The sequence below is a fragment of the Chiloscyllium punctatum genome, chromosome 17, assembly GCF_047496795.1.
Source record: "Chiloscyllium punctatum isolate Juve2018m chromosome 17, sChiPun1.3, whole genome shotgun sequence".
NCBI lineage: Eukaryota > Metazoa > Chordata > Chondrichthyes > Orectolobiformes > Hemiscylliidae > Chiloscyllium > Chiloscyllium punctatum.
The window spans coordinates 44,669,435-44,693,847 of record NC_092755.1 but is presented as its reverse complement, the minus strand read 5'-3'; the positions used below and the strand labels follow the sequence as shown (position 1 = coordinate 44,693,847).

Here is a 24,413-nt window from a genome sequence, read left to right as displayed (position 1 = left end):
GCAAGGTGAGGGCCCATGGTGTTCGAGGTGAGCTACTGGGATGGATTGAGGATTGGCTCTCTGACAGAAGGCAGAGAGTTGGGATAAAAGATTCTTTTTTGGAATGGTAGCCGGTGACAAGTGGTGTCCCACAGGGTTCAGTTTTGGGGTCGCAGCTGTTCACGTTATATATTAATGATCTGGATGAAGGGACTGGGGGCATTCTAGCGAAGTTTGCCGATGATACAAAGTTAGGTGGACAGGCAGGTAGTACTGAGGAAGTGGGGAGGCTGCAGAAGGATCTAGACAGTTTGGGAGTGTGGTCCAGGAAATGGCTGATGGAATTCAATGTGAGCAACTGCAAGGTCTTGCACTTCAGAAAAAAGAATACAAGCATGGACTACTTCTAAACGGTGAGAAAATTCATAAAGCCAAAGTACAAAGGGATCTGGGAGTGCTAGTCGAGGATTCTCTAAAGGTTGAGTCCGTGATTAAGAAAGTGAATGCAATGTTGTCATTTATCTCAAGAGGGTTGGAATATAAAAGCACCGTTGTGCTACTGAGCCTTTATAAAGCTCTAGTTAGGCCCCATTTGGAGTACTGTGTCCAGTTTTGGTCCCCACACCTCAGGAAGGACATACTGGCACTGAAGCGTGTCCAGCGGAGATCCACACAGATGATCCCTGGAATGGTAGGTCTAACATATGAGGAACGGCTGAGGATCCTGGGATTGCATTCATTGGAGTTTAGAAGATTAAGGGGCGATCTAATAGAAACTTACAAGATAATACATTGCTTGGAAAGGGTGGACGCTAGGAAATTGTTTCCTTTAGGCGAGGAGACTAGGACCCGTGGACACAGCCTTAGAATTAGAGGGGGTCAATTCAGAACAGAAATGCGGAGACATTTCTTCAGCCAGAGAGTGGTGGGCCTGTGGAATTCATTGCCGCAGAATGCAGTGGAGGCCGGGACGCTAAATGTCTTCAAAATGGAATTGATAGAGGATCAACCATGATTATATTGAATGGCGAAGCAAGGCCAAATTAAACAGGCAGGAGGGTGGAAGAACACAGCATCTGCTCGGACGAGGAGGCATTCCACTCACGAGGTTCCCAGAAGTCCACCTATTTTGAACAAGTAGCTTTTCCTCCCCTCATCATCCAGACAGCCCTCCACTGCACCATCTCCATTTCCCATTCCACTGCTCTAAACCTCCCCCCAAAGCAATAAAGACAGAGTCCCCCTTGTCCCCACCTACCCCTACCACTCCACCAATCTCCACATCCAATGTATCATCCTTAAACACTTCCACCAACTCCAACTAGATCCCACCACCAAGAACATCTTCCCCTTCCCACTCCTCTGTGCCTTTCACAAGGACCACTGCCTTTGCCAATCCTTGGTTTGTGCCACTCTCCCCACCAACCCACCCAAACCCCCAGGTACCTTCCCCTGCAACCAGAAAAGATGCAAAACCTGCTGGTACACCATCGCCCCTCACCTCTCGCCAGGGTCCCAAACTGTCCTTCCAGGTGGGACAGAAGTTCACCTGCCTCTCGTTTAACTGAGTTTACTGCATCAGATGCCCCCAATATGGTCTTCTCTACATCGGGGAGACTGAACACAAACTTAGGGAACGGTTCGCCAAGCATTTTAGCCGGGCCTGCAAGGGCCGACCGGACCTCCCAGTCACCGCCCATTTCAATTCCCCCTGCCACTCCCTTTCTGATATGACTATCCCTGACCTCCTCCATTGCTAAAATGAACTACATAGAGGAACAACACCTCATCTTCGGCCTGCGCAGCCTACAGCCTGGAAGACTCAACATTGAGTTCTCCAATTTCAAATAACCTCCCTTCCCAGCCCCTCCCCCTCCCTTCCACTGCTCCCTGCCACCAACCAGACTCATTCCTTCTGTTGACCAACCAGGTCACACTCTCTATCTGTCTTCACCTGACCCACTTCACCACCCTGCCCCAGCCACCCCCTTTATCTGCAGCTCCCCTGACACCCATCCTCAGTCCTGAAGAAGGATTACACCTGAAACATTGACTTCTCCACCTCCTGATGCTGCCTGGCTTGCTGTGTTCTTCCAGCCTCCTGCCTGTCAATTTTGGATTCCAGCATTTGCAGTTTTTTTTCATCTCGAAGCAGTGCCAAATGGCCTACACCTGTTCCATGTTTCTGTGTCCTTGTCCAACATAATGTTACTGTCATTTCTTGAGTACCTGTGCTTCTGAAATGGTAAGAGGTTGGAAAGTTTAGATGTACAAAGAGAACCCGAGATCCTTGTTAATAAGTCACAGAAGGCTCATGTGCAGGTGAAGAAAGCTATTAGAAAGGTTAATGCAAGAGGATTTGAGTACAGAAGTAATGAAACCTTAGTTCAATTATATAGGAGCTTGGTTTAGACTGTACCTGAAATACTGTATGCAGTTTGGTCTCCTTATCTCAGGAAATTATAATTAACAGAGAGGCTTCAACAAAGGCTCATCAGACTTATTTTGGGGATGACAGGACTGCCCTATGAAGAGAGATTTGATAAACTGGGCTTGAATTCTCTGGGAGTTTGAAGAATGGGAGGTGATCTGATTGAAGTCTACAAAATACTTAAAACAGGATGCAGGTCTGGACTTAGACGCAAGCGTCAGGGACACAATTTAAAGCTAAGGGGGAATTCACTTAGCTCTGTGATAAGGACAATTTCTTCTTACTCAGAGGGATGAATCTTAGGTATTCTATACCCCAGAGGGCTGTGGAAGCTCAGTTACTAAGTATGCTTAAAGTACAAATTGACAGATGTCTGCATACTAGTCATGAAAAGAGATATGGGGCTAGTGTGAGCAAAAGGCATTGCACCAGTGAGTCATAGAGATGTACAACATGGAAACAGACCCTTTCGTCCAACCCGGCCATGCCAATCAGATCTCCCAACCCAATCTAGTCCCACCTGCCAGCACCTGGTCCATATCCCTCCAAACCCTTCCTATTCATATACCCATCCAAATGCCTCTTAAATGTTGCAATTGTACCAGCCTCCACCACATCCTCTGGCAGCTCATTCCCTACACGTACCACCCTCTGCATGAAAAAGTTGCCCCTTAGGTCTCTTTTATATCTTTCCCCTCTCACCCTAAACCTATGCCCTCTAGTTCTGGACTCCCCGACCCCAGGGAAAAGACTTTGTCTATTTATCCTATCCATGGCCCTCATAATTTTGTAAACCCCTCAGCCTCTGACGCTCCAGGGAAAACAGCCCCAGCCTGTTCAGCCTCTCCTTGTAGCTCAGATCCTCCAACGCTGGCAACATCCTTGTAAATCTTTTCTGAGCCCTTTCAAGTTTCACAACATCTTTCCAATAGGAAGGAGACCAGAATTGCATGCAAATATTCCAACAGTGGCCTAACCAATGTCCTGTACAGCCGCAACATGACCTCCCAACTCCTGTATTCAATACTCTGACCAAGAAAGGAAAGCATACCAAACGCCTTCTTCACTATCCTATCTACCTGCGACTCCACTTTCAAGGAGCTATGAACCTGGACTCCAAGGTCTCTTTGTTCAGCAACACTCCCTAGGACCTTACCATTAAGTATATAAGTCCTGCTAAGATTTGCTTTCCCAAAATGAATCGTGAAACAAACTTGAGCTGATTGGCTGACTGCTGCTCCAGTGTTCCTAGGTCTTCGGTTAGGGCACAGTCTTTCAGTCGTTGGGTTTCATCAACTCTGTCCACCCCCATCACCCTGGTCCAATCCCTCCATTCACTCCGCTCCCATCGCTTTCACTCAGTCTGCTCCCATTGCCTTGACTAATTGCACTCCCACGGCACCAACCATTCCATCACTCTCTCCCAGCCACATCGCCTCCAGTCCCTCTATGCCCCCCATCATTCATGCCTACCTCCATCAGCTCCACCTATCCTCATGCCTTCACCCTTCCATTCCTGCTGCCTTTGCTCAGTTCACAATTGTGTTCAATAAAAATCTGGAATTAAAAAGTCCCTCAACCAGGAATTCATTGTCAGTTGATATAAAAATGCATTGGGTTCACTACTGTCCTTTAGAGAAGGAAAGCTGCCACCCTTACCTGGTCTGGCCTGCATATGACCTTAGACCCAAAGCAATGCAATAGACACTTGTCTGCCCTCTGAAATGGAGGAGCAAGCCATTCAGTGGTTCCAACTCAGAAAAAAATCTCAAAAAATGAATAAATCAGGATGGGCCATCTGGTATCAACCCAGGCACCAGAAACAATAATGACTAACACAGCCATATTGACCCTGCAAAGCCATCCTTGCTAACATCTGGGGGCTGGTGCCAAAATTGAGAGAATTATCTCACCAACCGGTCAGGTAGCAGGTTGACATTGACATACCTTGAACATAATGTCCCAGACAATATTGTCATCATCCCTGGAAATGTCCTGATCCAACTGAGGACAGTCCCAGCAGAGGTGATAGCACAGTAGTATGCAGGCGTAGTCTTCCAAAAGATCAAGCAACTCAAGACTGGGCTTTTATAAGAATGAGGCACAATGGGCCACCATCAGCAGCAGAATTGTACACCAACACAATCTACAACTTCATGGCATGGCATATTTCCCCCATTCCTCCATTTACATCAAGCCAGGGAATCAACCTTGGCTTAATGAAGATTACAGGAGGGCATCCCTAAAAATGAAGTGTGAAACTACCTAACAGGTCTTACTGGTCTCGAGCAGCATGTGACAGACTGAGCTAAGCAATTGCACAATCAATGGATCAAATCTAAGCTCTGCAGTCTTGCTACATCCAGCTATTAATGATGCTGGATAATTAAACAACTTTGCTAGAGGAGAAAGTGCCACAATATCCAAATTTTCAATGATGGGAGAACCCAGCACATTAGTTCAAAAGATAAGGCTGAAGTGTTTGCAACAGAACACTTTAGCCAGAAGTGCCAAGCAAATGATCCATCTTGGCATCCTCCAAAGGACCCCAGCATAGTAGGTGCCAGTCTTCAACCAATTCGATTCACTCCATGTGGAATACTACAAAGACTCAGGGCCCTTACAACATTCCAGCAATTATACTGTACTGGACTAGCCATATAAATATTGTAGCTACAAAGGAAGGTCAGAAGCTTGGAGTACTGCAGTGAGTAACTCACCTCCTGACTCCCACCATCTATATGGGATAAGTCAGGATGTGATGGAATACTATCCATTTGCGTGGATGGATGCAGCTCCAACAACATTCCAAAAACTTGTACTCCAGAACATGTCAGACCCCTAGCCAGGCTGTTCCTGTACAATTATAACACTGGCATCTACCCAAAAATGTGGAAAATAGCCAAAGAATGTCCTGTTTATAGAAAGCAGGAGAAATCAAACCCAGCCAATAACTATCATATCAGTAAAGTGATGGAAGGTGTCATCAACAGAGCTATTAAGCTGCACTTACTTAGCAGCATCCTGTTTACTGACACTCAGTTTGGGTTCTGTCAGGGCTATTCTGAGGTAAGGTGAGAGTGACTGCATTTGACATTAAGGCTGCTTTTGATCAAGTGTGACATCAAGGAGTCCTAGCCTACCAAAACCGGATTGAATAGGAATCAGGAAAACTCCGCTGGTTGGACGCATGATGGTTATGATTGTTGGGGGGGGGCGGGTCAGTCATTTCAGCTCCAGCAAATTTCTGTTGGCATGCCTCAGGGTAGTGTCGTAGGCCCAAGCATCCTCAGCTGCTTCATCCATGACTTTTCTGCAATCATAAGATCAGAAAGAGAGCTAATTGTACAATGTTTAGTACCAATCACAATTCCTCAGATACGGAAGCAGTCTGTCCAGATGCAGCAAGACCTGGACAGGTTTTGATAGACAGGTGGCAAGAAACATCTATACTACATAAGTGCCAGGCAATGACTATGCAGTTAAAGAGTCATAGAGATGTACAGCACGGAAACAGATCCTTTGGTCCAACTCGACCATGCCGACCAGATATCCCAACCCAATCTCATCCCACCTGCCAGCACCCGGCCAATATCCCTCCAAACCCTTCCTATTCATATATCCTTTTAAATGTTGCAATTGTACTAGCCTTCAATTGTACTTCCTCTGGCAGCTCATTGCATACACATATCACCCTCTGCATGAAAATGTTGCCCCTTAGGTCTCTTCCATATCTTTCCCCCCTCACCCTAAACTTATGCCCTCTAGTTCTGGATTCCCCGACCCCTGGCAAAAGACTTTGTCCATTTATCCTATCCATGCCCCTCATGATTTTATAAATCTCTATAAGGTCACCTCTCAGCCTCCGAAGCTCCAGGGAAAATAGCCCTAGCCTCTTCAACCTCTCCCTATTACTCAAATCCTCCAACCCTGGCAACATCCTTGTAAATCTTTTCTGAACCTTTTCAAGTTTCACAACATCTTTCCGATAGGAAGGAGACCAGAATTGCACAATGGCCTAACCAATGTCCTGTACAGCCGCAACATGACCTCCCAACTCCTGTACTCAATACTCTCAGCAACAAAGGAAAGCATACCAAACGCCTTCTTCACTATCCTATTTACCTGCGATTCCACTTTCAAGGAGCTATGAACCTGTACTCCAAGGTCTCTTTGTTCAGCAACACTCCCTAGGATCTTACCATTAAGTGTGAAAGTCCTGCTAAGATTTGCTTTCCCCAAATGTAGCATCTCACATTTATCTAAATTAAACTCCAACTGTCACTTCACAGCCCATTTGCTCATCTGATCAAGAACCTAGTTGTAATCTGAGGTAATCTTCTTCGCTGTCCACTAAACCTCCAATTTTGGTGTCATTTGCAAACTTACTTACTATACCTCTTATGCTCACATCCAACTCATTTATATAAATAATGAAAAGTAGTGAACCCAGCACTGATCCTTGTAGCACTCCACTGGTTACAGGCCTCCAGTCCGAAAAACAACTCTCTACCACCGCCCTCTGTCTTCCACCATTCAGCCAATTCTATATCCAAATGGCTAATTCTCCCTGTATTCCATGAGATCTAACCTCGCTAACCAGTCTCCCCTGGGGAACCTTGTCGAACGCCTTACTGAAGTCCATATAGATCACATTTACCGCTCTGCCCTCATCAATCCTCTTTGTTTCTTCTTCAAAAAATCAAGTTTGTGAGACATGATTTCCCACGCACAAAGCCATGTTGACTATCCCTAATCAGTCCTTCCCTTTCCAAATACATGTACATCTTGTCCCTCAGGATTCCCTCTAACAATTTGCCCACTACCGATGTCAGACTCACTGGTCTGTAGTTCCCCAGCTTGTCCTTACCACTTTTCTTAAACAGTGGCACTACGTTAGCAACCTCCAGTCTTCTGGCACCTCACCTGTGACTATCGATGAGACAAATATCTCAGTAAGAGGCCCAGCAATTGCTTCCCTAGCTTCCCACAGAGTTCTACGATACACCTGATCAGGTTCTGGGGATTTATCCATCTTTATTTGTTTCAAGACATCCAGCCTTCTCTGTAATATGGATATTTTGCAAGATGTCACCATCTATTTCCCTACATGCTATATTTTCCATGTCCTTTTCCACAGTAAGTACTGATGCAAAATACTCCTGTGGCTCCACACAAAGGCCGCCTTGCTGATCTTTGAGGGGCCCTATTCGCTCCCTAGTTACCCTTTTGTCCTTGATATATTTGTAAAAACCCTTTGGATTCTCCTGAACTCTATTTGCGAAAGCTATCTCAAGTCCCATCTCCAACAAGAAAGAATATAAATATATTCCTTTAACATTTAATGGTGTGACCAATGTTGAATCCCCCACTATCAGTTTCTTGGGGGTTATTACTGACCAGACACTCCACTGGACGAGCTATATAAATACTGTAGCTGTAAGAGCAGATCAGAGGCTAGGAGTCCTATGGGGATTAACCCACACCCTGACTCCCCACAGTTTGTCCATCATCTGCAAGGAGTGTGATGGAATATTCTCCAGTTGCCTGGATGAATGCAGCTCCAGCAATGCTCAATAAACTTGACACCATTCAGGATAAAGCACTTGATGGACACCACATCCACTGACATCCACCGACACTCAGTAGCAGTAATTTGTATGATCCACCAGATGCTCTGTAGAAATTCATCAAGGAGGCTTCCAAATCCATAACGGCAATCATCTGGGAGGATGAGGGCAGCAAACACATGGGATAGCCGTCACCTGCATGTTTCTGTCCAAGTTACCTCCTATCCTGATTTGGAAATATATCACCATTCCTTTACTGTTGTTGGGTCAGTATCCTGGAACTTGATCCTAATAACATAGATGGTGCACATGCACTGAATGGAATGAAGCAGTCCAAAAAGGCAGCTCACCACCACTTTTGCAAAGGTAACCAGGGAAGAGTAATAAATGTTGGCCCAGCTTGAGATGCCAATATTGTAAGAAGGGTTAAAAAAAAAATCCCATCTCCTCTGCATCTCCACTATCGTCACCTTCACTCTCTTTGTTCTCATCTCCTCCTCTCTCTCCATACCCCCTTGCCTTCACTCACTCTAATCCCATCTTATCCACCCTTTTTGTTCCAATTGACTGCCCCCAATCTACTTCCATCATTCAATTCATTTTACTCCCATTGCCACTTCTAGTTTGTTCCTATCTCCATTACTTGCAAGACTTGCTCGATCCCTCCCATTGTCATTGTGTGTTCATTCCCATCTCCATCTGGGATAACACTGGCATGCTCCTGCCCACCTCAATCTCTCTTACCACTCACTCATTCCTATCTCCATTGCGTGCAACACTTGTTCGCTCCCAACTTCACTACCCGCATCACTTGCTTGCTCTTATTCTTTCCATTTGCATCATTCACTTCCTCTCTCCTATCTCTACTGCTTACAACACTCACTCGCTCTCACCTACATTGCATGTATCACTTGCTCCCTCCCTTCCATTGTCACTTCTCTCATCATTCAGTCCCTCCCATCTCCATTGCTTGCAACACTTGCTCAGTCCCATTGCCTTCCCCCAAATTGCTGCCCTTCATATTCCCACAGGTCACCCATTTCTTACTACAGATGGATATTTCTCTTGTGTCCTGAATTACAAATTTGATAGTACTAAGTACGGCAAAGTTTTTATTAACTGGCACCTTTGGGGCTAGAAGTGTGCTAGTTGATGAAATATTCCAGATAATTAAGATATACCTATAATCGCAGTAAACTCTGACCAAATATGAGGCTTTGAGACGTCAACATCCCTCAAAAAGTTCTTTGTAAAAAATCAACACACCTACTAAAAATCAATGTAAAACACACACAGTAAGTCAAAGAAACATAGTACAAGGAAAAACACATTGCGGTTATAACTTATGTACAGCATAAATACTTGGACATCATGGTAGATTGTTGTATTTGAAGTATATAATTTTTGCCAGTTTATCAGGAGTGTCAGTTGATATGGTCTTGGTTAAAACAAAGTTTGTTGTATTTCATTGGCTGTAAAAAGTTAAAAATCACAACACCAGGTTATAGTCCAACAGGTTTAATTGGAAGCACTAGCTTTCGGAACGCTGCTCCTTCATCAGATGGTTGTGGAGTAAACAATTGTAAGACACAGAATTTATCGCAAAAGCTTACAGTGTGATGTAACTGAAATTATACATTGAAAAATACTTTGATTGTTTTTAAGTGTCTCAAATGTTAGAATGACCACATTAGTTTAAGCCTTTTGGGATCTTCCCTGCATGCTTGCATTTCTGGAGAAACTTGATGTCTATGTCGATATGTGTGATCAAGTTTCATTCAACTGTTCACACTGTAAACTTTTGCTGTAAATTCTGTGTCTTACAATTGTGTATTCCACAACCACCTGATGAAGAAGCAGCACTCCAAAAGCTAATGCTTTCAATTAAACCTATTGGACTATAATCCGGTGTTGTGTGATTTTTAACTTTGTATACCCAATCCAACACTGCATCTCCAAATCATGGCTGTAAAGTGCTTTCAGACATCCTGTGACCTATATAACTGTGTACAAGTCTATACAGATGCAAATCTCTTTCTCACAGTCATGTTTTTGATGTTGATTAATAGGTCAACAGAAGAAGAGGAATGCAGTGATCAAGAAGATGCAGAGTGACGTACTGGAGAGAGAGGGGGTACGTGGGGTTTAATAGTGCAGACTAACTGGGGAGTTCATGGGTATATTATGTCATTTAACACTGTTGGCTCTTACTCCATCTTGACACTTTGTGGTGTTACTAATAAGCTCTCTCGAGCTCTCCTCCTGTTATCAAAGGACTGGACGGTGAGCAAGCAGATTGCAGGCTGAAATGGAACAGTGCGCATGTAATTAGTCCAGGGGCTAATGTGTGTGTCGCTTGTGTGTTTAAACTGATCCATGCTGATGGACAGCAAGTGGACAAGGAATTAGAGGCTCATGGGAATGCAATTTGTCAACGTCTTTATGAAAGGAGGAAGAAAAAGGGTGTGTGCGTCTGTATGTGTGGAAGAGGGAATATTAGGGGCAAGAAATTCTGCCAAAGACACACAAAACCGTGGTTAGACTGTGGCGAAATTTGCCAAAACATTTCAGGAATGATATTGCAAAACATCAAGGGTGGTAAAGTTCAGAACTCATTTTGGCACGTGGCAATTGATCTTGGTCAGTTGTTCATTTTAAATCTGGGATTGATAGATTTTTGTCATCCAGACATTTTAAGGAATAGGATATACAGGTGTATAAGACAGGTATTTAGATCATTAAACAGTGAGACGAAATGCCCTCCCTCCGTATGTGTAGTTTTGTGTATGTGTATATATATAGATTTCTTTGATCATAGACTGCATTTTGACCCCTCTCTCATACAACCTGTTATTTATTCAGTGCATTATTTTGCTTTGTATTAAGCCATGTTTCACTCTGTTGCCTCCCCTTCTCCACTTCCTTGTTTTCAGGTGCTGTCAGTGACTGAGCTGCAAACAGGTATGTGACTGGGTCTGTTTATATTCAGCAGATCACACACTGGTGTTGTGCTTGTTCTTCCCCCATCCTTAATCTGTGCTTTCCTGTCATACCATTTACATCTCCTGCTATAATTGCCATAGGGAAAGTGTAAACCACGGGGAAAGTGATCAAGTGAAGAAATTGCCAAGATTTCACTTTTTTTTAGTTTTTACTTTGAGGACAATCAGAATCAATACACAGTATACATGATTTAACAGGCAAGTTATAATAAAAAGGTAATTTTCAGTGTACACAGTCAATACAATACAGGTGGTTCTTCTAAAACGTGATAGTTATGTTCTTGTGCAACCCTGTGTTATAGAAAAATTGTGCTTTAGGAACAGCACTTAAAGTATTGGTGATGTAATTGCATTACAGCCAATACACGTTTAAAAGTTCGCACTTTAGAAACAGTGTCTTCAATTTGTCAATTGTGTTACAGTGAATTTGTGTTAACAAAATGGGCGTTATAGCAGAACAACCTGTACAGGTACATCTCGGGCAAAAACAAATACCTTCTTTACTCCAAACTGATATGGCTTCAACCTCAGGCTTTCAACTAAATTGTTTGGTTGCGATTTGTATTCTCTGGCAGGTGTATTCTATCCAATGTCCCTGGATAGAGTTAAAACCGTCAAGGCACACATCTATCACTCTCTCCTGTATGGCCATGTCAATCTTGTGGGCCTAGTTCTTGAGATTTCCATTTTAACTGAATGACCAATAGTACCTGGTTCATGATTTGGTCCTCTGATACAAACTGTCAGCAATTTTACTTGCTGAGGTTATGTTCATTACTTTTTAGAATTTTGCCTTTTTTTAAAAGCTCTCTTGTGCATTGCATCTGTAAAAGCTGATCGAATTGTTTTTCTTTTTACTCAACAGAAAATTAGCCTTTTCATTGACAGCTTTACTGTCTTCACTTCATATACATTTGTGTTTGCCTTTCTGTCTTTGCTTTTTCTTTGGTTGCACTTGTGTGCTGATTGCCTTCTGTTTACAACTGTCCTTTGCCTTGTTACTCTCCTTTGTGTCTGTCAGCCACAAGGCTTCTGTGTTTTAACTTCTTTCCTGTCGATACTGATTCCAGGTCAAATATTGCCAACCTCATTGATCATTAATTCTTACTACCAAGAAAGTTACATTTGATTCCTTTACAATTGGCGCAAATTCTTCAAGGTTCTTTTCAAAACAAGTACAGACTCGTTCTTCGATGCCTTGACTGCATTGTAATCAGGTCATGTGGTACAATAGTAGCAAACCGAACTCTGGGTGCATGATCCATGACCTTGCAGAGGCTTGTGTTTGATAATTGCTGCAGGACTTCATTGGCGTTTCCTGTATGCTTACTTCAGGAGTTCAACTGTTGGCACTCACATCTGTTGGGAAGCTGGCTCCCAGTGTACTATCCAGGACAGGTACAGTACAGCTTAGATTTAGAATAAAACTCCTTTAGTGCAGAGAACAATCCTGAATTTAACTGCCCTGCACTGTCTCAGTGTAAATCATTTTCAGTTCTGACTCTGCTATTTTTTGCCAGTTCTGTGCAAGAACTATATCGAAAGTGGCTGATATTTACTTCAGATTGCAGCCAGAGGAGAGTTTGTTATGTTGGCTTGGGCTGAACTTGAACCCAATGCAAGAGATGAAAGTGGAATGCCTGACCCTGTGCTCTTCCTTCCTACGCCCCCATTTTTAAAATTAATTTGTAATTTCTCATTCCTGATGTCCTGGGCTGGCTACACACTCTATTCTGAGTCTTTAGCCATTTTGGTGTGAATCTATGCTGCATTCCAGAGTGGCTATCTGTTGGACTTTTATGAGGTTTTGTTATAGTTGATTCCAGTAATCCCATTATTCCAGGGAGTTGTTTGTCTCTTTTTATTAAACTGCGCAGTTAATCCTCATGCGGGCGAAGTGATTGACTGTAACTGGCAGTAACTTGGACGTTTTGTCATTCTTTCAGTCAGTGCTTGTGTGGAGAAGCATGTGGGCTGGTTTACCTGTACTGATCACCTTGAACTGCTGTTAAACAGAGTGTCTGACACCCTTAGTCACCTGTTGGAGTCCGAGAGCATAGGCAACAGAGACTGGAGTCAACTGACTGTCAAGGTGAGGCATTTCCATTGCTTATCCTTTATGATGTGTTTGCTGTAGTTTAATGGACCGGTTTGTCGTGTTGAGACCTCTCTCATGATGAGCAGTCTCCAAGCAATGTTGGTTGTCAATGTGCCTGAGGTGGAATGTAGACTCTCACCACCATCTGCAGGGGCACTCTTGAATTAACAGTTAAAGGTCATGTTTTTAATGTTTCTAAGATTTATTTTATTCATTGTATTAGTAAAGTTATAATCCAAATGTTACACCTTTTATTCAAAAGAGGATGCAAGCATATGTCCAAAAACTCCAAGCCAGCCAGTTTCACCCTGGTCGTGGAGAAGCTTCTAGAAATGATTATACTTTGGGATAAAAATAACCCTCAAGCAAATGCAGATTTGTTCAGGGATGACTGGATTTTTCTAAAGTCAAATGTTTAACTATTTTTCTTCAGTTTTTTGATGAACCAACCAAGAGTGTTTGAGGAGAATGTTTGATGTGGTGGACATGAAACCATTTGATAGAATGCCATATAATACACTTGCCAGCAAAGGTTAGTGGTTATGGAACAAGAAGGTCAGTAGCAGTCCAAATTGGAATTTAAAAATCACACAACACTTATGCCCGAAACGTCGATTCTCCTGCTCCTTGGACGCTGCCTGACCTGCTGCGCTTTTCCAGCAACACATTTTCAACGCCAGGTTATAATCCAACAGATTTAATTGGAAGCACACTAGCTTTTGGAGCGACGCTCCTTCATCACCTGATGAAGGAGCGTCGCTCCTAAAGCTAGTGTGCTTCCAATTAAACCTGTTGGACTATAATCTGGTGATGTGTGATTTTTAACTTTGTACACCCCAGTCCAACACCGGCATCTCCAAATCACAAATTGGAATTGGCACAGTGACAGGAAACAGATAGTACTGGTGAACAGTTGTTTTTCAGACTGTAGGAAGGTTTCTTGCAATGTTTCCAGGAGTTAGGGTCAGGACTTCAACTTTTCCTTATCAACATTAATGATCTAGATTGTGTTGCCAGGGATTATAATTTCATAGATGGTTAAAACTGGGAAGACATAGACATGTGCTGGTGGAATGGATGGAATTGGGGCGGATGAAATTTAATACACCGAATCTGAAATGATTCATTTTTGCAGGAAGAATGAGGTGAGGCAGTAAATAATGAATGGCACAATTCTAAAAATAACCATTCCATGATCATGCCGGCTAACCATCTAACTGGCACGGTGTTGTCAGTTAACATTGAGGAGGAGCATCTCTTGGTCCAGTGATGGATCATGTTAATACCAGCAATGGTAATAGTAGTTCAAATTTCACGGCTTTTCCTCAGAGTCAAGAGTTTCGTCCACAGACAGCACTAAACAACCAGCGGGCGTTTTTGCTACTGTTTCCATCTGCTGCACCAACATCTCAGACTCCCCAAACCCAGCAACCAGAAACAGTCAAGTCTGAAGAACCTTCTGACCAGTCTCTGAATACCCAGTTGTTCGTAAGACCAGAGGATCAGAAGTTTACTTTGCCTGCTTCACCAGCACCATCACCAGCGATTACTCATCCTGCCTCATCTATGTTTACACAAATTCCTGCTGCTACTACATTCACCCAAAATCAGAATCTTCATCTTGCCACAAAACTACAAGGAGTGCCTTGTAATGTTATTATGCAGCCACCAAATGTTTCTACACCTTTTGCTGTACCAAAAGCTGGCACTTTTCCAGGGCTTGGATATAGGCCGCATCCTAAACAGCTCCAGAAATTAGGTCCTATATTGAAGTCAGACCCAGTTCCCATAGCACCTGCTCCTTCACCAAATGCCTTCTTAGCACAATTTTTGGCATCAGGTAAGAAAACTTTGACCTTAAATTTGATGACAGACATACAGACTCAATAGCATGAATGGCCTTCAGTGGTAAATGATTCTGATAAGACTGCCTCTTTCCCATTACAATATTTTGTTTTGAAGCAATTGTTGACGCTGTTCCTCTGTTACACTAGCATAGATCCAACCAGAGAAAAACAATGGCTGTGCTTCATTGTAAGCCATCATTAGGTCTCTGGATTGGAATCTAGATTAGAGTAGTGCTGGAAAAGCACAGCAGGTCAGGCAGCATCCGAGGAGCAGGAAAATCGACGTTTCGGGCAAAAGCCATTCATCAGGAATAGAGGCAGGGTGCCTGCAGAGTGGAGAGATAAATGAGAGGAGATGGGGTGGGGAGAAAGTAGCATAGAGTACAATAGGTGAGTGAGGGTGGGGATGGAGGTGATAGGTCAGAGAGGAGGGTGGGGGAAGGTAGCAAAGAGTACAATGGGTGAATGGGGGTGGGGATGAAGATGATAGGTCAGAGAGGAGGGTGGAGTGGATAGGTGGGAAGGAAGATAGGCAGGTAGGACAGGTCATGGGGACAGTGCTGAGCTGGAAGGTTGGAAGTAGGGCAAGGTGGGGGGAGGGGAAACGAGGAAACTGGTGAAATCCACTTTGATGCCCTGGGGTTGAAGTGTTCCAAGGTGGAAGATAAGGCGTTCTTCCTTCAGGCATCAGGTGGTGAGGGAGCAGCGGTGGAGGAGGCCCAGGACCTCCATGTCCTCAGCAGAGTGGGAGGGGGAGTTGAAATGTTGGGCCACAGGGCGGTGTGGTTGATTGGTGCGGGTGTCCCGGAGATGTTCCCTAAAGCGCTCTGCGAGGAGGCATCCAGTCTCCCCATTGTAGAGGAGACCGCATCTGGAGCAACAGATACGATAAATGATATTAGTGGATGTGCAGGTAAAACTTTGATGGATGTGGAAGGCTCCTTTGGGGCCTTGGATGGAGGTGAGGGAGGAGGTGTGGGTGCAGGTTTTGCAATTCCTATGATGGCGGGGGAAGGTGCCAGGACGGGAGGGTGGTTTGTTGGGGGGTTGTGGACCTGACCAGGTAGTCACGGAGGAACGGTCTTTATGGAAGGTGAAAAAGGATGGGGAGGGGAATATATCCCTGATGGTGGGGTCCGTTTGAAGGTGACGGAAATGTCTTCAGATGATGTGGTTTATGCGAAGGTTGGTAGGGTGGAAGGTGAGCACCAGGGGGGTTCTGTCCTTGTTACAGTTGGAGGGGTGGGGTTTGAGGGCGGAGGTGCGGGATGTGGACGAGATGCATTGGATGGCATCTTTAACCACGTGGGAAGGGAAATTGCGGTCTCGAAAGAAGGAGGCCATTTGGTGTGTTCTGTGGTGGAACTGGTCCTCCTGGGAGCAGATACGACGGAGGCGGAGGAATTGGGAATACGGGTTGGCATTTTTGCAGGAGGTAGGGTGTGAAGAATTATATTCCAGGTAGCTGTGGAAGTCGGTGGGTTTGTAAAGAATGTCAGTGTCCAGTCGGTCACCATTAATGGAGATGGAGAGGTCCAGGAAGGGGAGGGAGGTGTCAGAGCTGGTCCAGGTGAATTTAAGGTCGGGGTGGAATGTGTTGGTGAAGTTGATGAATTGCTCAATCTCCTCGCGGGAGCATGAGCTGGCGCCAATGCAGTCATCAATGTAGCGGAGGAAGAGATGGGGAGTGGTGCTGGTGTAACTACGGAAGATGTACTGTTCTACATAGCCAACAAAGAGACAGGCATAGTCCCTTCCTTTTATTCATCCTCAGAATTCTCACATGCATTACATAACAAAAAGTACTTATTGACTGTAGTTATAGTCTGTAGATGAGTTCAGACTATGTGATTGCATATAGGGCAAATACTAACTCAGTGTTCGCAGATTACTGGACTCCCTTTGTTTGGTTTCATCTCTTGACAATCCCTTTTGGGTGTTTATTTGAGAATGTACAGGATTGTTATCCCTGCTTTGAGTGAGGAAGGGGTAGTGGTCAGGGAAAGAATGGACAAAGTACTCAAAGAAATTGTGATTTCAGAAACACTTTTCTGATAAGATTAAATCAAGGTGGAACAAAAGGTCAGCAAACTTCTAGCATTAACTTTTGAAACATTAAAAAGTAGAAGCTAATCTTATCTCACTCCTCAAATTGAGGGTATAGAGACAGACTAGCAAGCTGCATAGGTGTTTGTTATTTGGAGATGACGGTTTTGGACTGGGGTATGCAAAGTTAAAAATCACACAACACCAGGTTGTGGTCCAGCAGGTTTGGTTGGGGAATCACTGGCTTTCGGGGCAACGCTCCTTCATCAGGTGATTCATCAGGTGATCAGGTGATTCAATCACCTGGTGGGGGATCGTTGCTCCGGGGGCTGGTGTGTTTCCAGTTCAACCTGTTGGACTGTAGCTTGGTGTTGTGTGATTTTTATCTTAGATGTTTATTGGTTAAGAAGAGAAAAGAATCTTGAGGTAATGAAGAAGGAAATCTCTTGACATTGGAGCTAAAAGCTGAGCTTTGAAGGAATGAGGACTTTCGTTACAACAGGTTCTGTAAATGTGCAATATTCTGATTTTAAGCAAGGTATTTCATCCTATGCCACGGAAGCAATTCCCTTGCATGGTTAAAGGATACAGACTTCTCAGGGAACTGAAAATTGGCTAAAGCACAAGTGACATCGAATAGGATAGGCGTCAGTGCTGAATATACAAATCATTTGGAATTGGGGCCATTAACAAAGTTGTGTAAGTTTGAAGATGGCAGGGTTGAAACACCTGAGAATGGGCAAAATAAATATAAAGATGTGAAGATAAAAGGTGGCTGAAGAGCAGCTAATTGTGTTTAATGTAGACAAAGGCAAAGTACACTGTAGGAAAACCAACAGTGGGATTGTGACCTTTATAGCTCTAGGCTACAGGATACACCATAAGCAACGGATTTGGGAATATTAGTGCATAGATCACTGAAACCAGCAGTGTCAGCAATGAGGGCTGATGATCTCTCGAGAGGGGCAGAGAGAAAGGGCACAAATGCTTGCATAGTAATTGTTCTTCACATGCACCTGGATTATTGGCTCCAGCTGGGATTTTTTTGATCCCGAGTGATTTAGGAGAGTAAACTGTCCATCAAATGCTCAACATTAATCAAGTTTTTTCTAATTTGTCTGCTTACTTTGATATAAACTGCTGCAGGGAAAAGCCTTTAGCCATCATTCAAAACCACTATTTCACCATGGTTTCCTTTTTGTATGAAATATTGAGCTTTCTTTCATTGAGAATGGTTGGTTTTTAATGTGTTGGAATGCACTGCAAGATCACACAAACAGCAATGTGATAATGCCAAGATAAACTGATGGTGATCAAAGGATAATAATTGGCCAGGACAGAGAGGATAACTCCCACTCTTTCAAATACTGTTGTGGGATCCTTTGTATCCCTTTCAAAGAAACAAATAACCTTGCACTTGTTATTTTCAATAATTTGGGAAAAATGAGCAGGAACTGGATATGAAATACCGTCAAACTGGTACTTGGGATGTTGGTTTGATGCCAATGTCCTTTGTACAGATGATTTATAGTTACCAGGAAAGGTCAACTTTCTCCTTCATTGTTTGCATTATATTCTGCTCTCAAAAGCTAAGATCACAAATGTATCAGTAGTTTCAGAGGCAAAGTTCCTAAATGTGTTGGCACTCAACAAACCAAGATGATTTTTCTGGCTCAAGGGCATTGCAGAAAGGAAGATCAGTACATGTAACCTCATGGATTTTCCATGCGGCGTTTTGTTGGAACCTCAATCAACCTTTTCTTTTGCAGTAATTCTCTCACAGGTTCTCCCAATAACCCCCTATTAATATTCACTTAACCATTTCACTCTCCTGCAATATGAGGGAACTCCCCTTTTCTGTAACACTGCACCTTTACATTTGTGTCGTCCCTTTGCTGAGGTAGTTGATCAAAACTGAAACACTGGCCACACAAATCTGCAACAGATTGGGAGGATATTACACTCCTGCAAGGAATGGGCTGAAGGTAGGAGCAGGATCTCTCCCAACACTTCATTTGTCAATAATGGTTATAGACCCTAGTGTTACTGGAACCCAGGCAAGTCTCTAATATATGCTTGAAATGAAGGCATCTAATATGCACATTTAATTATACATGCACATTATTTAGATTGATAAATTCTTGATGTCACAAGGAATTAAGGGCGACGGGGAGAATGTGGGTAAGTGGAGTTGAAATGCCCATCAGCCATGATTAAGTGGTGGAGTGGACTCGATGGGCCGAATGGCCTTACTTCCACTCCTATGTCTTATGGTCTTATGGTCTTATTTGTACTTTTATATAAGATAATGGACACTCAGTTTGTTCATCAACGTGTTTAATGTCAGGTTGCTTACCTTTTGAAATTAATAGAATCTGGGCTCGTGATGGAAGTTTTGAAGAAAGTGAAGAAATTACAAGGACACTGTCTTCACTTGCCTTGAGGGAGGCTAAAAGCTGGAAAGTTGCAAATGTTATTGCTTTGTTCAAGAAACATAAGTATAAGCCCAGCAGTCACAGACTAGTCAGTTTAACTTTCGTGTGTGGGGAAGCTTCTAGAAACAATTATTTAGGATGGAAATAATAGTTATGTTGAAAAAAAATGGTTGATTAGGAAGAGTCAGCATGGATTTCTAAAGGGAAATCATGTTTAAATAATTGTGGAGGTTTTTGAAGAGCTAAGAAAAAGGCTTAAGGAAGGTAGTGCTGTTGATATGGTGTCCATGGACTTTCAGAAGCCATTTGATACAGTGCCACACAGCAGATTTGTCAGGCAAGTTGTAGGTCATTGAATTAAGTATGGTGGAGACAGGTTTAATTGAGGCCTCCAAGTGGGCATACATTGCTCTCAGCCAAATAATCAATGTCCAAAGGAATAGGGAGAAAGTCGGAGTTTGGCACGAGGCAATGATGCTTGTTTAATGAGCTAGTGCAGGCATGGTGGGCTGAATAGTCTCCTGTGTCACAACACTTCTCTGATTCTGTGAAATGGATTTTGCCAATTGCAAACTAATTTCCCAAAATGATTTTTGTTTTGCTGGTTACGATATTTCTTTTGAATTCATTACTAAGTGGTACGTAGTCTGGGCTTGAGCATTTTGTTGTGTAACCTAATGCTATCTTTGGGTGTACAGACAAAATGATGTTAAGTAGAAGTGATATCAGCCCAGAAGGCAATTCTGCCCAAAATGCCTCCACTGTTTTTTTATATAAGAGCTCGTAATTACTCCTATTCCCTCGCTCCTCTGACTTACTTCTACAAATTTTCCTTTTTAAATTTTAAATGCAATTCCCTTTTTTTAAGTTGCTATTGTAGTCTTATTTCATGAGTGGTGAACTGCAGGGATCAGTGCACGGTCTCCACTTTTTACAGTAGATATAAATAACTTAGATTTAGGGAGGAAGGAATGGTTGTAAAAATTTGCTGATAATGCAAAGATGGGTGGGGAAGTAAGTTGTGCGGAAGACATTAAGGGGTTTCAAAAGGATATACATTATTTCAGTGAGTGGGCAAAGCTTTAGCAAATGGGATACAATGTGGGAAAATGTGAAATTGTCCATTTTGTTAGGAAGAATATAAAAGAAGCATATTACTCAAAGGAATAAATTGCAAAAGACTAAATGCAGCTATAGCAAGTATTTAAGAAAACTGATTGATGGAATGTTATCATTTATTGCAAGCAGAATCAAATGTCAAAGTATTTTAGGGAGAGGTTGAATAGGCTAGGGCAGTTTTCCCTGGAGCATCGGAGGCTGAAGGATGACCTTACAAGGTTTATAAAATCATAATGGGCATGGATAGGATTAATAGGCAAAGTCTTTTCCCTGAGGTGGGGGAGTCTAGAACTAGAGGGCAAAGGCTTAGGGTGAGAGGGGAAAGATATAAAAGAGACCTAAGGGGCAACTTTTTCATGCAGAGAGTGGTACGTGTATGGAATGAGCTGCCAGAGGAAGTGGAGGATGCTAATACCAGTGTAACATTTAAAAGGCATCTGGATGAGTATTTGAATAGGAAGGGTTTGCAGGGATATGGGCCAGGTGCTGGCAGCTGGGACGAGATTGGGTTGGGATATCTGGTCAGCATGGATGAGTTGGACTGAAGGATCTGTTTCCATGCTGGACATTTCTATGACTCTGTGATTACGTGGTCCATGTATCTCATGTGCAGGAATGAACATTATCACAGTTTACCGGGAAAGCATGCGAAAAATCAAGTCCCAGTATTGCTAGAATAGGAGTCATCACAGAAGTCAAAGACATTTGAACAGAGACACAAAGATTCCCCAGTTTACTTGATTTCTACGTTTAGGTTGATAGAAAGCACAGACCAAGTTTCTGTACTTAACAAGAATTGTTAGTTATTACAAATAATTAGACTCTAGCTACAGGCAAACAATTGTAAGCCTTCGGCATATAATTCAGATTCCCTTGTAAACTCCCCCTCTCTCCCACATATAGATGTAAATGTTGAAGAAAAAATATGGATGGAGGGAAAACTGGGAAAGTAGTTCAGTCGTCTTTGTTAATAGAGTCTGTTGAGCTGGTTCTTGCTGATCAGAAGGTTTCTTCTCAACCTTCCTTCTCTGGATGCTTTCATTGATTTGCAAAACACACTGGGTGGCTGGTTCACTTATAAAAGTTCTTATCTTATCTGATCAGTGTTATGGCAGCTGCATAAGCAATATTTTAAGACACTGGGATGGCAAACCAAACCACCTCAGCTTCACTATCACTAGATTTGCAACACAGTTTCAATGACTCTCAAAATTGCTCTATTGTTCCGTGCCTCCAGATTTTTCAAAGGACAGATCTTAGACACCAATTTAAACAAAAATTATCAATTTCTTATTAAGAATATAACTTTAGCAGAACACAGATAAACTACAAGATATCCTAATTAATATCTATGATTTAAACTCAGTTTTCTTTATTCACAAATTCATACACCGACCAACAGACAGACACAGCTAAAAGATAAATTAAGGAAGAATATATAAGAACTTGCCAGTTCAATAACTGATTCAACAATAGACTTCAGGCTTCCATGAAATCTTTGGAGGATGGATCATATTACTGGTAGTTGCTGGATATCATGTTGGAATTCCAAAGTCACTGGTCATTGCAGCTTCCACAGACCCCTGGAGACTTTGATTTATTATATTCTGGGATTCTTTTTCTGAAAACTTTCAACAAGTAACTGGAGAATAACTAGACAGGACAACACGGAAAAGTACAGCCCCAGTCTGGGAGCTTTAAAGCAAACTGCCTCCTGCCCAGAACCATTCAGCACATCAATTCACTCTATTTTTTCCCCCTTTTTTTCCAACATTCTCTGTGGGTGTTTGGTTAGCACCAGCCCTCCCTTGATTAACTAATTCAACATTCAACTAGCTGCCAGATCTTGAGCACAGGATGTAGTTCGCTGAGAACAGTAATTAACCTGCATTATGTTTCCAAGCCTACATTCCCTTCATTTTTTTGTCATCCATGTGCCTATCTAAGAGTCGCTTAAATGCCCCTGATATATCTGACTCTACCACCACTGTCGGCAATACGTTCCACACAGCCACAACTCTGTGTAAAGAACTGACCTGTAACATCTCCCCTAAACCTTCCTCCATTCACTTTAAAATTATACCACCTCATGATAGACTTTTCTGTTCTGGGAAAAAGTCTCTGATGAATCATTCTATCTATGCCTCTTAGCATCTTGTACACCTCTATCAAGTTGTCTCTCACCCTTCTTTGATCCAATGAGAAAAGCCTCAGCTCCTTCAATCTTTCTTCATAAGACATGCCCTCCAGTACAGGCAGCATACTGGTAAATCTCCTCTGCAACCCCTTGAAAGCTTCCATATCCTTCCTAAAATGAGGCGATCAGATCTGAACACATTATTCCAAGTGTGGTCTACCCAGGCTCTGTAGAGCTGCAGCATAACCTCAAGGCTCTTAAACTCAGTCCCCCAGCTAATGAAAGCCAACACACCATACGTCTTCTTTACAGCCCTATCAACTTGGGTGGCAAATTTGAAGGATCTATGCACCTCAAGATCCCTCTGTTTCTCCACACTGCCAAAAATCCTGCCTTTAACTCTGTAATCTGCTTTCAAATTCCATCTTCCAAAATGAATCACTTCACACTTTTCCAGGTTGAACTCGAACTGCCACTTATCAGCCTAGTTCTGCATCCTGTCAATGCCCCACTGCAACCTATAACAGCCTTCCACCCTCTCCACCACTCCACTTTGGCGTCATGGGCAAACTTACTAACCCACCCTTCTACTTCCTCATCCAAATCATTTATAAAAATCACAAAGAGCAAAGGTCCCAGAACAGATCCCTGCGGAACATCACTGATCACCGAGCTCCAGGCTGAACACTTTTCATCTACTACCCATCCTCTATTTTCTTATGGGCCAGCCAATTCTGTATCCAGACAGCCACATTTCCCTGTATCCCATGCCTTCTTACTTTCTGAATGAGCCTACCATGGGGAACCTTGCTAAAATCCAAATACACCACATCCACTGCTCCACCTTCATCAATGTGTGGGCGGCACGGTGACACAGTGGTTAGCACTGCTGCCTCACAACGCCAGAGACCCAGGTTCAATTCCTGACCCAGGCGACTGACTGTGTGGAGTTTGCACATTCTCCCCGTGTGTGCATGGGTTTCCTCCGCGTGCTCCGGTTTCCTCCTACAGTCCAAAGATGTGCAGGTCAGGTGAATTGGCCATGCTAAATTGCCCGTAGTGTTAGGTAAAGGGGTAAATGTAGGGGAATGGGTGGGTTGCGCTTCAGTGGGTCAGTGTGGACTTGTTGGGCCGAAGGGCCTGTTTCCACACTGTAAAGTAATCTAATGTTTTTGTCACATCCTCAAAGAATTCAATAAGGCTTGTGAGGCATGATTTGCCCCTCTCAAAGCCATGCTGACTATCTCTAATCAAACTATGGTTTACCAAATAATCATAAGTTCTATCTCTCAGAATCCTCTCCAATAATTTGTCCATCACAGACATAAGACTAACTGGCCTGTAAATCCTAGGATTATTCCTATTCCCTTTCTTGGTCAAGAAAATAATATTTGCCATCCTCCAATCATCTGGTGCTACTCCAATGGACAGTGATGACGCAAAGAGTGTAGTGCTAGAAAAGCACAACAGAGCAGGCAGCATCGGAAGAGCAAGAGAATTGATGTTTTGGGTAAAAGCCCTTCATCAGGAAGCCCAGCTCCACACACTCTACTCTAACCGCCTAGTGAGGACAGAAAGATCATCACCAAAGATGCAGCAGTCTCTTCCCTCGCTTCCTGTAGTAACCTTGGTTATATCCTGTCTGGTCCAGGGGGCTTACCTATCCTTACGTGTTTCAAAGTTTTCAGCACATCTTCCTTATTACTATCATCCTATTCAAGCGTATCAGCCTGTTTCACACTGTCCTCA

At 43.2% G+C, this 24,413-nt stretch overlaps 1 protein-coding gene across 2 annotated transcripts in view; it reads left to right on the top strand.

Annotated features, from left to right (window-relative positions):
- The first annotated feature begins 232 nt into the window (after window positions 1-232).
- Window positions 233-24,413, top strand: part of LOC140487778 (tRNA (32-2'-O)-methyltransferase regulator THADA) — a 295,012-nt gene continuing 270,831 nt past the window's right edge. The window contains exons 1-4 of one of the 2 annotated variants that reach the window (XM_072587029.1): window positions 233-392; window positions 10,050-10,114; window positions 10,914-10,941; window positions 12,929-13,074. In XM_072587029.1, the coding sequence (XP_072443130.1) occupies window positions 311-392; window positions 10,050-10,114; window positions 10,914-10,941; window positions 12,929-13,074 (321 nt within the window). In that variant the 5' untranslated portion in view covers window positions 233-310. The remainder of the gene's footprint in view (window positions 393-10,049; window positions 10,115-10,913; window positions 10,942-12,928; window positions 13,075-24,413) is intronic. The other variant, XM_072587028.1, reaches the window with a different exon arrangement.